Source organism: Parasteatoda tepidariorum, chromosome 3, assembly GCF_982258835.1.
Source record: "Parasteatoda tepidariorum strain Cologne lab strain chromosome 3, Ptep-v5.0, whole genome shotgun sequence".
Classification (NCBI taxonomy): Eukaryota; Metazoa; Arthropoda; class Arachnida; order Araneae; family Theridiidae; genus Parasteatoda; species Parasteatoda tepidariorum.
The window spans coordinates 64,939,439-64,954,395 of record NC_141757.1 but is presented as its reverse complement, the minus strand read 5'-3'; the positions used below and the strand labels follow the sequence as shown (position 1 = coordinate 64,954,395).

Sequence of the window (14,957 nt, the reverse complement as noted above, 5' to 3'; positions counted from 1 at the left end):
TTGAATCTATACCCCTGGAAATTTAAAGGACGATCATGAATAGGACTTTTTTAGAAAAATGTACGAAATCATTAATGACTAAATAATAGAACGATTGATTTTAATCGATACTTTATTTAAATTATTAAATATTTAAAAATTGAGAGTAATTTATACCATATAAAAACCTTATAATCTGAGACTAATAAATTTATTTTATGACCGAAATGCAAAAAACAAAATTCGCTTTTAAAATTTCTTTCAATATGCAATTTATACTAAAAATTAAAATTCATCATTTTTCCGAAATAATTAAAAATAACTAAAACAGTGTGTTATGCTTAATTATTTTCAAAAAAATATTTCCCATCATTTATGAGATTACTTTCATTTGTGCTATATTTTTCTAAGTAAAAATCACATTATCTATCATTATTTAAAGCTCGGGTCTCAAGGAGATGCATTAATTTTTTTACCAAACTTTATAACCATTTTTTTTCAGTTTTGTTTATTTTTAAGTGTTTGTGACATATGTGTAATATGCCACACGGAAACATAGAAAAAAAATCTCAATCATATAGTATAAAATTTTTAAAATAAAATAAGTGAAATTAAATTGAAACACGTTGCCTTTATTAAACAGACGAGAAACATTAAACGTTTCTAATTTTAAGTTTGCAACTAAGTTTAAAGTAAGACGTATTGAATAAGCATCACTATGAAAGTATTTCTTTCAATTATATGAAACTGGAAATTTTTTTTAACTGAGTAACAATTTTGTAATAAATTTTATTTAAATTAATTTTTGGTAAAAAACCATATTCGAAAGAATGTTTACACTGATCAAATCATAAATCAGCTAAAATATGATTTGAATGAAAAGTATTTTATTTTTACATAAAACTGTTCTATTTTTTAAAATTTTTAGAAGTTAATGGATATTAGTAAAAAGCATTGCTTCCTCAAATCAATGTAATGTGCTTCGTTTAAAATTGTCTTATTTGTTTCGAAATTTTTTTTTAAACTTTCATAAACTTAAGTACAAGATTTCTTTTGTGTTTGGACAAAAAACCAAGTATAACTTACTTAATTCTAAGAAATTCGAGTTAGTAACTTCCTTTATGTTTCCGTGAAAAATGTTTTCCTGCTATTTCAACGTCTTTTTTTAAAATAAATAAGAGTAAAAATATTTACAAAAAATAGTAAAATATTCTTTAAACAATTCTACTAAAAAATAGTCTAAATCAAAAATAAATACAATCTTTTAAAATTAATTTAAATAAAAAATAATTATAGTATTTTAAAATTAGCTTTTCAATTACACCAGAGTCTTATATTGTTATCTTAATAAGTATTTTATTCATTTTTCAAGTTCTTTCTGCAGAAAATATCAAAACAATTTATTTAATCAATTATTTCAAACACTAAAGCAATTTCTATTGTGAGTTTTATGATTGAAAATAAAATTGATTATTTAAACTTAACGTAAAATAAACTCGTTTTTAGACTCATCAATTTTGATTTCTAAAAATTTATCTAGTTAATCACTCAAAAAATACAAAAACAAAAAATAAATATTTTAAAAATAAATTATGAATAAAAACTTATTCTTACCTATATCAAGATCTTGTGGGTCAGTTTTTGTTCGTAGAGATTCAGGAATGGAAACTTTAGTCTCTAATGAAAGACCAAACATGATTACAAGAGAAACCAGAACTAATAATTGTTGAGCCATTGTTCGCACATTTGAAGTTTAGTACAAAAACTTGAAAAATAGTCAATTTAGTAAACTTGAATGACAGTCAACTTTCGAATATTGCAGTTTAATTTCTTTCAGAAAACATTAAAAAGAGCATCGAATTCCTTGTTAGTTAATATCAAACATGCAACTATCATCTCATAGCTTCATATCCATCTGTTTTATTCCTTCATTTTTTTTCTAATCAGATGCTATGGTCTTTTTTACTTGTATAACAACGAGTTTGTGATTACATTTACTTGAGAATGCCAACTTAAATATTCAATAAGAAACATAAACGAGCATACAACAGTTAATTATGTATACATAAATATTTGTCCTTTATTTATAAAAGTTGAGAGTAATATTACATTATTACTTATGAACAATTTTTAAAATTGTGCGAATTAGACAGTTTAAATTGTATGTATAATGTGCAACATTTGTTTAATTTTCAAAATTGTCTCTTTGAAATTCATTAATCACATCGTTTGCGGTAATCTCTGTACATGACTTTAATTAATTTCCAAAACAAAATTATTTAATGGAAACGTTTAGAATATTATAGATATTTACTGATTTAACATTTAAGAATTGTATAATGACAATGGTTTGTATGCAAGTTTGCTCTTTCAAAAACTCAAGTTTACAAAAAGAAACTTTTTAAACCGCTTTTATCTAAAGTAAGCACTTTTATCTAAAGAAAAGTTGCCTTCATCAGAAATTTCATAAGTCGTACAAAAAAGTTCAAACTTATCTTGAATCGCAATGTCATGGAATGTTAGTGTCAGTTATAGAAAACAAAAAATGTTCCTTTTTTGAACGTTCCATTTCGAAAACTACTTCTCATGTTCCTAACCAATAGTTACGTCATTAATTCAAAATTTTTTAATAAGTAAAAAAAAGCAGACGATATCGTAAAATGTCCAAAGAAATTCACAAATATTTAAGTTATCGTCTGCGAGCACGTGTGTCCCATTGCCGAGAGCCACTGCCAAAAACAGTGATAAAGCGACGGCCGTATCATCCGATTCATTCCTTGGCTATCATCTTGGCGAGTGTCCAACCCTAACACTCTTCTCTGTCTCAACATCAGCGGAGAGCTGAATAAGCGAGACAGAACGTCTTTGAGGAAAACTAGGATGATAGTAAGTAGGGGCGGGGAACGTAGCCCCATCTGATCGACAGGAAAGTGCGCCATCTGGCGCAAGGGGGCTAAGCTCACTTAATCTCGGGAGGGCTTAGTGGTGCGGGGCTTATATCTACGAAAGAGTGGCTTCGAAGGAAAAGCGTTAATCCAGCCACCACTTGCTCTGCAGAAGAGAAAGACGTTTCTTATTTTGACAGGGTTAAAGTTCAAGTGAGTTTTGAAAGAGGTTACTTCTGGGGTGTTAGAGATTGTATTAAACATTTATGTTTGAAGACTCTTAATAAAGTTGATAGGGGTAATTGAATTTAATTAATGAGCTTCCGGCTGCTTTTTAAAACTAAGAAGAAATATAAAATGTTAATTATAAATCAACTATATTTGTTCGAATGGAAATTAATAAAAATAACATATTGTTTTCTGCCTATACAATTATGGATAATCACTGTTAAATTTGAATAATTAAAATATTTTTTAGGTCATATTTGAAAGAGATTGTGGAATTTGTCATCAAGTAAAAATATATGTAAATAATCGAATAAGAAAACGTTATTCAGCATAACTTTTAGTTTAATTACTCAAAAGATGTAAGCGGGTAGTATTTTGAGCAAACACGGCAAAAAAAGGGTTACGCAAAATTGAGCAAAAATATGTTAAATATTGTCAAATTTATTATTGAGCCTTTTGAGCATTTCACTATACTCAACAATGAAGACATGGGGATTTTCAATTTCGACTATATTTGATTCGGAGCTATTTTTTGGACACATTGGCATTCAAAGTAAAGTACTACTTCAAAAATAATCTTAATAAATGTTTTAACACAGTTTTTTGTGTTTGAATAAGCTGAATAATTTTAAAGCGTTTATAGTAATAATATTTCATGGAGTGTATAAAGAGAATGAAAGAAGCTAATTAAAAAGAAATTGTCGAGAATGAGAAAAGACAGTTATTTAGTTAAATGGGTGCAGAAAGCAGAGAAAAAATTCAAACGTTAAACTTTAAAATTGAAAATGAAAATTATAAAATAAAAAAATACAGATAGATATTAAAATTAATTCTACAGTTCATTAGTTTTCTACAGTAAAGAAAATTCTACAGTTTATTAGTTTTTCGTGAATTTTTTTTTTGGGGGGGGGGGGGTATTTCTAAAAACTGAGGCGTAAACTATGAAATAAACAAATTAAATAACCGGTTGAGAAAATTTTTATCTTTATGCAGGATGTTCTTCAAATTCTAATCTCAATACATAGGTTTAAAGTCCTTTTCAAAATTTTTAAACGTTTGAAAAGAAATTAAAATTCTCTTCTTAAGGAGAATCTTAAAATTCTCCTTAAATTTTCATTGATTGTTAATGAGCGGTGGTGGCTGAGGGGATAAAGTCTCCCAATAAGGTAATCCGTGTTCCATTTCCAGCGATGGCTGGTCCAAAAGAATTCCGCACCCAGCTTGCACCGACCACAGTGCTGATGTAAAATATCATCAGTGGTACTGGAGGAGGAAATGTGGAGGAGGAGTAATACTAGAGAAGGGGGGGGACTGGAGGAGGGGTTGAAGAATTAGAATATTCAAACACAGTTGGGCGCTGCATTCGACTTGGTTACCATTACAGTTAATATGTTGTACAAAAAAATTTATTTACCAAAAAAATTAGGTACCAAAAAAATTTATTAATCAATATTTTTCTTAATCACACTATTCTAAATTTCAGTTGTTGAGAAAAGTAACTGTTGTAAGTTCTGTTTTAAAGTCTTTTCCACCAGAGGGCTAAAGCCATGTGTTGTAAAACAATATGAAATAGTAGTCTGCCACTGAAAGCCGGATGTAAAGCATCGGCTTTGATGAAGATAATTTTGTACTTTTAATTCTCAGAAGGGCGCCACTTTAATAATATGGAATTTGTAAAATAAATGTATATATTTTTGATTGTTGATGAAGCCCATCATTTTGTGTTTTCATCAGTGTTCAGAAGCAGAACAACTATAAGTTTTTTATTTTATCACAAAAAAATAAAATGTATAAAAAACAAAGAAAAAAGTAAGAAAATGAGTATAGTCATAGAAAAAGTTAAAATTATAATATAGTATTTGTCAGTTAAAATAAAACTTTTTGTTTAAGTGATTGCTAACAATTCAAATTTCTCCGAGGCAATTCTAAAGTATAAATTAAGGTAGTATTGTTAAGTTCAAACGCAATATTTTTAGTTTTGATGTCAACAATACAATTCAATTTTCACAAAAACGATTGTTTCCATTGCTAAGTTCAATGTCAACAATTCAAATTTTTCTGAGGCAACTCTTAACCTCTAAATATTATTTTTTTATGTACACATTTCTAAATGTCAGTATTCAACCACAAAACAACTTAAAGTCCTCAAATTTAGCATGAAGTTGTAAAATGTAATGAAAGAGGGTCATAGCAATAATGTAAGTAGAAGTAAAGTTAGTACTGTAAAATTAAAACAATATTTTTAATCAATGAGCCAAGTTCTTCAAGAAGCAGTTGTAGAAGTAGGTTGTTTATTTAAAACTTTTTTATAGAATTTCTTTAAGAACACAATTGTTAATTTGGGCATTTGGCGATACAACACTTTTAGAATTGAAGGATTTGTTACGTCAAGCGCTCAGGTATCATAATTTTGATCTAGTTGCGCTTCTATGTCATTTTGATTTATGTTGCTAAGCTAACTTTCAAAAAATTCTATGGCTGGCAACAGCATTTTTATTTTTTAAGTTGCTTATTTTTATTTCTTTTAGAATTCGTTATTTTTTTAGCGAAATATTTTTAACCTAACAGAATTCTTTGCCGACTGTTTTCTCTATGAATGAAGAAAATAGAGTAAGTATTTAACTGTTGTGAAAAGAATCTTATTTAGTTGTACAAAGTACTTCAGCCAAAATTTGGGAGCCACGTAAGAGAATTATATATATTAGATCAGAAGCACATCATTAAAAGGCAGAATGCTTTGGCGTTTTCAAAACAAAGCAAACGTTGCCACCTGCGGAAAAGAAATACAGCCAAAATTTGGACTGTGAAAGCAGTTCCGGGGGTTGGTGAGCGCAAGCGAGCAGGGGGCGAAGCCTCCTAGTTTATTTATAGTTCTATATATAAATGCTCTATTAAATTCAAGAGATTTTTATTGCTTATAGATTCTACCGACAGAAAATCCGCGATAGTTAAGCTGTTTAGCCATCAACCTTTTCGATTCCAACTTTAAATTTATTCTAAATGTTTTGCTTTGAGGAAACATCGTCTGCACTTATAGAAAGCGCCAATCACAGGAATAGTGAGAAAAAAATTGTTTTGCCAAACGATTAAAATTAAATCCTATTTTTTTTAGTGTTACATTATTTAGTAGCCACCCTGAAGTATCATGTTTTTATTAAAAATTAGATATTATAAAATTGAATAAATAAAATACATAGCTTTAATTGACTTAAATATTTTGCATCCTTTTTTACATTAAATAATTTAGTTTAAAATGAATTTTTATTTCTAGTTTATTATTATTAAAACAACAATTTTTAAAGCAATAAATTTGGTTGCTTTTTTTAGGCTTCCATTTAAAAAAATGTGTCATGACTCTCTCAACTCGGATCTTATAATAATTGTCATTGTATGCCACAAAACTGATAACATATAATATTTTGAGTAATAAATAGAACATAAATAAATATTGAATTGAATAAATATTTATTGAAACACATTGCGGAATTAAAACGGTAATAAAAGTCATATCATTAAAAGTGCAAAAGTAAACGAAAAAACACGCATAAATACTTGAATGGAAAGAAATACAAATACTTTCATTTTTAGTAACAAAAACTTCTATTTAGTTAGAAATGTTTTTATTTACTCGAAAATGCGTTGTTCGTTATGCTTAGGGATAAGAAACATTACTAGAGAAATTTCACGTTTGTTTATTTCTATCATATTCATAATATTCGGAAATAACAGCTTAAATCAAAGCTGATTTTAGACTAGCGTATCAAAGAAAATAATTTGCAAGCCTTCATAAAAAAAATTTATTTTGAATAATAATTTTAAAGTTGCAATTAGGTTATCAAAGTTGTGACCTAAATGAATAACACATTATTTTTATGAAAAATAAAATAATAATTTCTAATTAAACATAAAATACTTTATGAATTCCTTTTGAGCAAATGTATTTCTTATATTTTTTTTATGTTTAATTGGAAAGGAAATGATTTTGATTTAATGAAGCAACCCACGGAGAAAAAAATTAATTAAGCCAACAATCATTGAAACAAAATAACGATGAATTAAATTAAGTTTTAACTTTACTTTTCAAAGCTTCAAATGTTTTAATTTGGTATGATTTGCAAATTAATGTTGTTCCCATTTTTGAAAAAATAAAAATGCTAGAATTTGTGTTTCTAATCCCCGAAATGTACGGGGTACCCGCAATCTGGAAATATAGTTCCAATAGTTTGGTAGGGAGAACGGTTTGAAGTTATGATTCCTTCACGTTATTTTTTTCTTTTTGGTTATTGTGTTATATCTCAAGAACTTTTTCAGCGAATTGGAAAGTTTTTGCACACAGTTGCAAAATTCTCTTATTATGAAGATAATTCCGCTCAAAAACAATTTTTAATAATTATTAATTATTTTTTATTATTTTAATAAATTTCAAATTGAAAGGCATATGTAATTCTTTTACATCATTTTAAAGAATGTATTTTTACGTGAAAAAGTGCAAAACTTGAACGAAATCAGTCTAATATTTTCTGAGAAATCGAATTTTAAAAACACGACTTTTTTTAAAAAATCCGATCATTGAAACAAAAATTATTAAATATAGTCCGTTTTTTGTACACTGTGCCGTAAGCTTTCTTTATAAACAAAATGTTTTGATCCTTATGAGCTTGGATGTTTTTCATCAAATAAGATAATAATACAGCCTACACTTCATTAGGATACTTTTAAAATATTTTTTAGTTAGGCTGGAATGGGTATTTAAAAATATATAAAATTATTCATGACGAATCTAAAGAAAAATTTATTTAATTTTTTCTTGCTCCTTCTATCATTTTTTTTCTTCGTTTAGAAATTATATTACACTTTACGAAAAGCGATAACATTATGAAAATATACTTTAGACTTCATGCAAAGTAGTCCATCCCAACAAAATTCGATTTCAAGGAAACGACAATGGGTAATTCAAAAGCAAATGACTTCGAAATATAGCCTAGGCACCCTTTTGCAACCCCTTCAGAAGCAGTATAATAGATAATAAAAAAGTAAAACATTTAATTAAATAAAACTAATCACCTACAAGAACTCCAAGGGATTCCCCATTCTCTTCCAATTTCTGAGGATGAACATTTTCATCTAGAGTAACGCCCCCGGGGTAAGCTTGAACCCTTGGATCAACCATGTCCCCCCTTCTTTAATGTTCTATATGGAAACATGTATAGACGACGAAGATCTAAATTTAATAATGCAAATGAGGTACGGTAAGCTGGATTGAAAGAATGATTTCGAATTCCTGAAAACAATAATCTTTCGTCCAGTCCTATCCCTCCCCATTTTTCTATTCCATAGCAATTTTATTCAATATATGTAAATTTTATGTATAAATATGTGCATAGTAGTAGAAAATCACTATGCAGCATTTTATAAATTAAATCACCAAGTAAAATTTAGTTAATCACAAGTCTTAAAAATGATTTAGTTTTATAAATTCATTGAATTGAATAAATTTTACGTTAAAACTAATTATTTCTAAATCATTATTAACTGTTTTCAAAATTTGGGCATTTAAATGAAAATTCTTTAGATTATTTTTTTATAAATATGTTTATAGAAGTAGAAAATTTTTAAGTAGATACGCTAATTATAGATAATTAAATTGATACGCTAATTATAGAAAAAAAAAGGTCAAAATTACCAGAATATTTTTACAGTTTACCGAGTTTCTGGCTCTATTGGAATAACAAACAACTGGTATTTTTTCCAAAGCCCTTTGGTAATGATTTTGGTAAAATAACAATAAAATATGGTTTTATGATAAAATTTGGTAACTGGTGTAAAATTTGGTAATTTTATCATGCTACCTCAGATCATGGCATAAAAACCAATTAATCGGTTAAATTTACTTTTCAGTTTTGTATATCTTACTAAATCTGTGGTAATAGAAACTATAAGTATAATAACCAGAATTGTTTCTGAACTGTTGCCATATGAACGAAAAAATTACCAAATGAATAGTTTAAATGCAAAATTTCCTTTTATTAACTACAATAATTGGTTTTTAAACAAGTAATGTTAGTACCATTCAGTACGGTAATTTTACCAGAGAATCTTTTCAATGAATTTGGCAAAATTAAATAGCAATATAAAACTTAGTTAAACACAAGTTGAAAAAGAAAAATTGCTTCAATTTAGAAATGAGTATAAGAAGTAAATTAATTTAATAATTACTTACTTACTTTCTGCTTATTACAGTCATTTTTGGACCTTGACTTCCCTAACAATTCTACTCCAGATCCGCTTGTCTCGTGTTTTCTCTTTCCAATTTCAGATTTTTAAGGACTAAAAGTCTTTCTCAACCTCCTCCATCCACCTCATCCTCAGTCTTCCCCGTCTTCTTCATCCATGGCATGGGCCATTAAAGACTAGATTAAATAATAATTTCTAAGTCCTCATTAAATTTCATCGGAATGCGTTGAAATTTTACGTTTTAACCTTTCACAAAAATAATTTAATTTAGTTGGGAAAATTTTCTCTTGAGATATATTTCACAAGTTAGAAAAAGAAAATTATCTTAAAATATAATAATTCAATATATAAATATAATATTTAAATATATAATATTTAAATATAATGATTATTCATAAACTCTCCTAATGATCTTAAATAAATTTATTGTTGTATTATTAAAGCTCTACTGGTTTGCATTCAAGGAAATTGGAAGATTTGTGTATTATCTGTATCTCAGGTGTATCATCTGTAAAATCCATTTTACCGTAGAATTTTATACCGCAATTTTTGCAACAATATTTATTCAATTACAGTGATTTTATATTAAATAATACAGTAAAAATTGAGATATATCAGATTGTTTGTTCCATTATATTTACCGGTAAAAAGTACTTGCACCCAAAGAGCGGGTACTTTTTATCGTACCGAAATTTGATAAAACTTACCGTGTTTCTGTCTCTATGGGAACAACCAAAATTTCGGTAATTTTTACCAAAAAGCTTTTGTTGATTTTGTTAAAATTAAAAATGAAATATCGTTTTATAATATGTAATAAAATATGGAAAATGTGGTAAAATTGGGTATCACGATACCCCAGAGAACGGCATAAAAGCCATATATTCGGTTAAATTTACTTTACTTAAATCATGACATAAAAATCATTTTTTCGGGAAAATTTACTTTTCAGTTTTCTATTTTTTCTGAATATGTGGTAACAAGAATTATAATTTTGAAAATCAAAATTTCCGGTAAATCGTCACCATATGAACTGAAAAATTACCAAATGAATGGTTTAAATACTATACAATTTGGTTTTTGTTACTAGAATTGTGATATTACCAGAAATGTACGGTAATTTTATAAGAATTTTGTTTCTTTCACAAGTTGCGCCTTTCATGACATTTTACTAAAGAATATATTACTGGTATATCAGGGAAGTTTATTAAAAATCCTTAAACGTAAAAAGTATTTGTAAATGTGCAATTTTGTAATTTTAACGCATGACTATCCTTGTTTGCCATGGGTCAACGAAATAAAAGATACATCATCTTCAAGAATTTTTGACCTAATCTTTGAATCATCACAGACCAAAATGCACTTCTATGCAGTCAATAGTTTATCTTTCTTTCCTCCATGGTGATTCACTAGCTATTTCCATGCTTATTAATGTTTTGGTTTTTTCCTCGATACAAAATTAATTCATGATTCCGATTATGTATACTTTTCTGATAAAGATTCTAATATACATATTGAACGTGGCGACTATTCAGAACATCTAGCGTAATTCAAAATTATAAATACCGTTAAAAACTACAATGAGCTAAAATTCAAAACTAATATAAATGTAAATACACAAGTGGGCGACCTTTGTGCTAAAATACAAACTAAGGTAAACAACGTTTAAGAGCACAAAAATATTTATAAATGCAGACAGCTGTTTCGGATGCTCAAAGGGCAACCTTCATCAGTGATGCAACCTTCATCAGTGCAACAGGAACTTGTGCTCTTAAACGTTGTTTACCTTAGTTTGTAATATAAATGTAGTTTTAATAATTATAAAAAATGTGTAACTTATAGTTGAAAGTATGGCCTCCTCTTATTTTTTTTTTAATTAAGAAAAATGGGTAAACTCTTCTTTTTTTTATAGAAAGTAAATAGTTTTCTGAAATAATTAATCCATTTCAAAATGTTTTAAGAGTTGTAATGAAAAAAGATCAAAATTAAGTACAATTTTATTCAAATTAAATTCTTTTTAATGTTGCTTAAACATTGCTTTGACAAATCTATTACATACGGCACCCAAATCTAAATTTTTTTTCCTTCATATTTTCCACATCATTTTATCATCTGAGAGTAAAGATTTCGATCACTAATTCCTGACGCATGCAAACATTATATTTTGGTACCATATTTTCTTGTAGAGGAGTACAAAAATCGGTCGCACTAAATGTGAGTCACGTGTCTTTGACAGGGTGGGTGCTGCCGATAGGCGAGTTAGTGCTGGCAGTATGCGGAGTGCGCGCTGCGACAATGAATCATCCCTTAGTGTCAATCATGATGCTCCGGATGCTGAACGACAACTAAGGATGGAACAAAAATGGAGACTTTATTCTCAATCAGGCAGTTATTTTCGAATCAGGGGTTGATCACAAAGTAAAGAATACTCTTCACACCTTGTTTACTTTATCTATTAAATATAAATAAGGTACATACAGAGCAACTTTGCTAAAATAGAATTACTACTCTACACTACTATGTACAGCTAAAACATGTATTTTGACACTAATATCTTGCAATTTTTTTGTCACCTTTTCATTAAAAGTTGTACCTTTTTCACTTTCTAATAACAAACATGAACATTTAAGTAATATGGTATTGAACATTTAATTGAGAGGATAGATGTAAGATTCATAAAAGCAAAAAGAATACAATGTATAGGACAAAACAAACAAAAAAAAGAGGTGGACCAAACAAAATAGGTCGTCGATATCTGGATCAGGCTGGAAAGTTGTTGTGAAAATAAAAAACTGAAGAAAAAGAGTTGGTTAGAGAGTGTTATGGAACTCTGTAGTAGAAAGAGCCAAATCCCTCCAAGGACTGTAGATCTGGTGATAAGTAAGAAGGAGATAACAAAAATATACATTCTTAAAATTATGCCTAAAATAAACTTCTATTTCTTTTGAGAGATTTATTTATGAAAGTTTAAGCAGCTTTTACGGGTTCAATTTCTGGAATTTGAACATAATTTACCTGCTTGTTTCGCCCAATTGAATTTTTTAATTTTAACATCATAAATAAGGATGTTTCATAAAAATATAAGTGAAAACAAATTTTTTTTTTTAGTACGTGTAGGAAAAATAAATATTTGCTTTGAAAAACAAATCATACAAAAGGGAAAAAAAATAAAAAAGAAGTTGAAAGCTAAGTTTTTCAAGTTAACTGAAAAGAATAAAATAACTTCTTTCTGCTACAATTAAAAACAAAAGACGTGAAGGAAGATAGAATATTTCGGAAATAATGGGCTCCATTTTTTAGAGGTGTTAGAATCATAAAATCCTCTTAAAAAAACATAGTTTTCCATTTTTAAAAAATTTTTTTTTTCCATTTTAGTTTTGTTTGTATTAGTTTGTTTACGTTGAAAAGTAAACGAGATTATACCTAAAGAGTTATGAGGTCTAGTTTGACTCGAGGTTTAAATTACGGATAAGAAAGATTGCCTCATTCAGTAGAACCCTTAAGGCTGTTTTCGCAAGACATTATATCTAGAAACATTATAAGCCTAAATGATCTGTGAGAGGGTGATTTAATACACTTTCGGAATTACTTTGAATCTGAAATTTTGAACAAATTAACCAATAAAATGCCTCAAGTGTGTTGGTAATCGATTGTAAACGGAATTACTTCAAATAAAGGAAGATTTAAGACAAAGTTATTGCCAATGAAAGCTGATTTTGAAAAAAAAAACGAATTTAAATGTTTGAAAATTTTCAGGAGCAAGCATAATTGAAATCGTAGAAATAAATATATACTCGAATGTCACCAAACATTTATTTTCATACTCTAAAAATTTCAAAACAAAATTTACAATTTTGGATGTTTAGAAAAAACAAATGTGAAAAATCGGATTTTACAAGAACCTTATTTTTCCTAAAAATTCCTTTTCAATCAATATTTCATAATCAAGCATCACTGGTTACGGTCAGTGGGCGGGTGGGTGACCACTTGGATCAGTCTGCGTAGGGACCGAGGGTGTGCAGTATTGGTCCTCGTTAAATTGTTCTACCGTAAAGTGCTCGACTTCCCGTGCAGGTCGTTGGGCTACCGAAGCGGGGGTGCCATCCCCACTGCAGAGGATCAAAATTGTGATGGCATGTCTTCGGATCATCTTCAGGGATGTTTCCCAGACCGTCGCCAATAGCCCATTGTGCAGCTCTAGTGCGACGTAAGTGAACAACAACCACAATCAATATTTCCTCATGAGTATTCCCGGCTTCTTTTTTCTCACTGTACTTATACTTGTTCTTGTCTACGCGTGGACAAGAACCATTTCTTCCCATTTTTCTAGAGAGTTTACAGTGAACGGCTCACCTTCACTGCAGAATAACTCTGAGGAAGAGCTGATTCTTCGTGCTTTTGATTTGTCAAAATTAAGAAATCTTCAAAATGTATAAGATGGTGATCTGATCATCTTTTTTTAGAAAAATGGCCATAAACCTGTTTTTCACCTTGATCTTCATGTGTTCAATTGTGTAAAGAAATATGTTCCTTTTATCAATTACGATAGTGCATTCAAACAAAATTTAATTACTTTTGGAAACTGAAACTACCATGAGAGTATCGAAATTAATGAGTGGTAAAGTTAAAAATAACATTAAACACAATAATTGTTGGCTATCAGTTATTGAAGATAAACCTGCAATAGTCGAAAGCGCAAATTTGTATTTAATATTTATTTGATTATAGTATTGCTCTAAAATTAACAAACTGAGACATAGTTACAATCTCCTCGAGATCTCTGTTAGCTCTTACTCCTTACAGATCATCCAAAAAAAAAGTCGTCGAAATTTAAAATCTTTAATTTGGAAAATTAGAATAGAATAACATTCCTTAAGAGAACGTAATACGGAAACATCATCTTGAAGCACATCCCCTAATGAATCTTCTGTTACAATCATGAAACTCTTTTGGTAACGGTGCTAATTTCATAGACATTACTTGAGAGACAGAACGAAGTCTACCTCATTAGAAGCCTGCCTAACAACGGATTGATTGGCACGGCATTCAGATACCCCCCAGCTAGCGACTGTAATTACGAGACACAGTTTTCCCCTGTCAACCCCTTTTGCCCGGGGAGAGTCTACCCTGAGGTATGCTACCGCGTGCCATTGCTTTGATGGCCACGAAATTGTCTTTTCAATCAACACGCGTTTAAGCGGCACATGCGGTCGACGAATTGAAACAGTCTGGGTTGAGTGACTTGTATGACCCTCTCGTCACACGTGGTATGCGTTGATTATATTAGAGTATGTGTAAAAGTCTAATGGAATGAAATGTCTTGCCACGTGGTTTGTCAGAAGATGCTGTGAATTGCTTATTTATTACAGAACGTAACTATATCTGTTTCAAGAAAATACCAATTTCAAATATTCATTCTGCTTTTTTTGCACGAAAATTTCATTAATATAAATTTATATTTTCTGTAATAAATATATGAAAAACTTCCAGAGTTTCCTCACGCGATGCTTCAAAAGAATCATGGGGATCATCCCGGAAATTTTATCATACATGACAGAATGTCTTTGTACGATATTTTATGATATTGTGCATAAGATAAAAAAAAAATCTATCTATCTATCTATCTATCTATCT

At 29.0% G+C, this 14,957-nt stretch overlaps 1 protein-coding gene across 1 annotated transcript in view; it reads right to left on the bottom strand.

Annotated features, from left to right (window-relative positions):
• LOC107442001 (tyrosine-protein kinase transmembrane receptor ROR2) overlaps nucleotides 1-2,867 on the bottom strand; it is a 233,682-nt gene extending 230,815 nt beyond the window's left edge. Inside the window, exon 1 of the mRNA XM_087159469.1 lies at nucleotides 1,594-2,867. Within this exon, the coding sequence (XP_087015595.1) occupies nucleotides 1,594-1,714 (121 nt within the window). The 5' untranslated portion in view covers nucleotides 1,715-2,867. The remainder of the gene's footprint in view (nucleotides 1-1,593) is intronic.
• Between the last annotated feature and the right edge of the window lie 12,090 nt (nucleotides 2,868-14,957).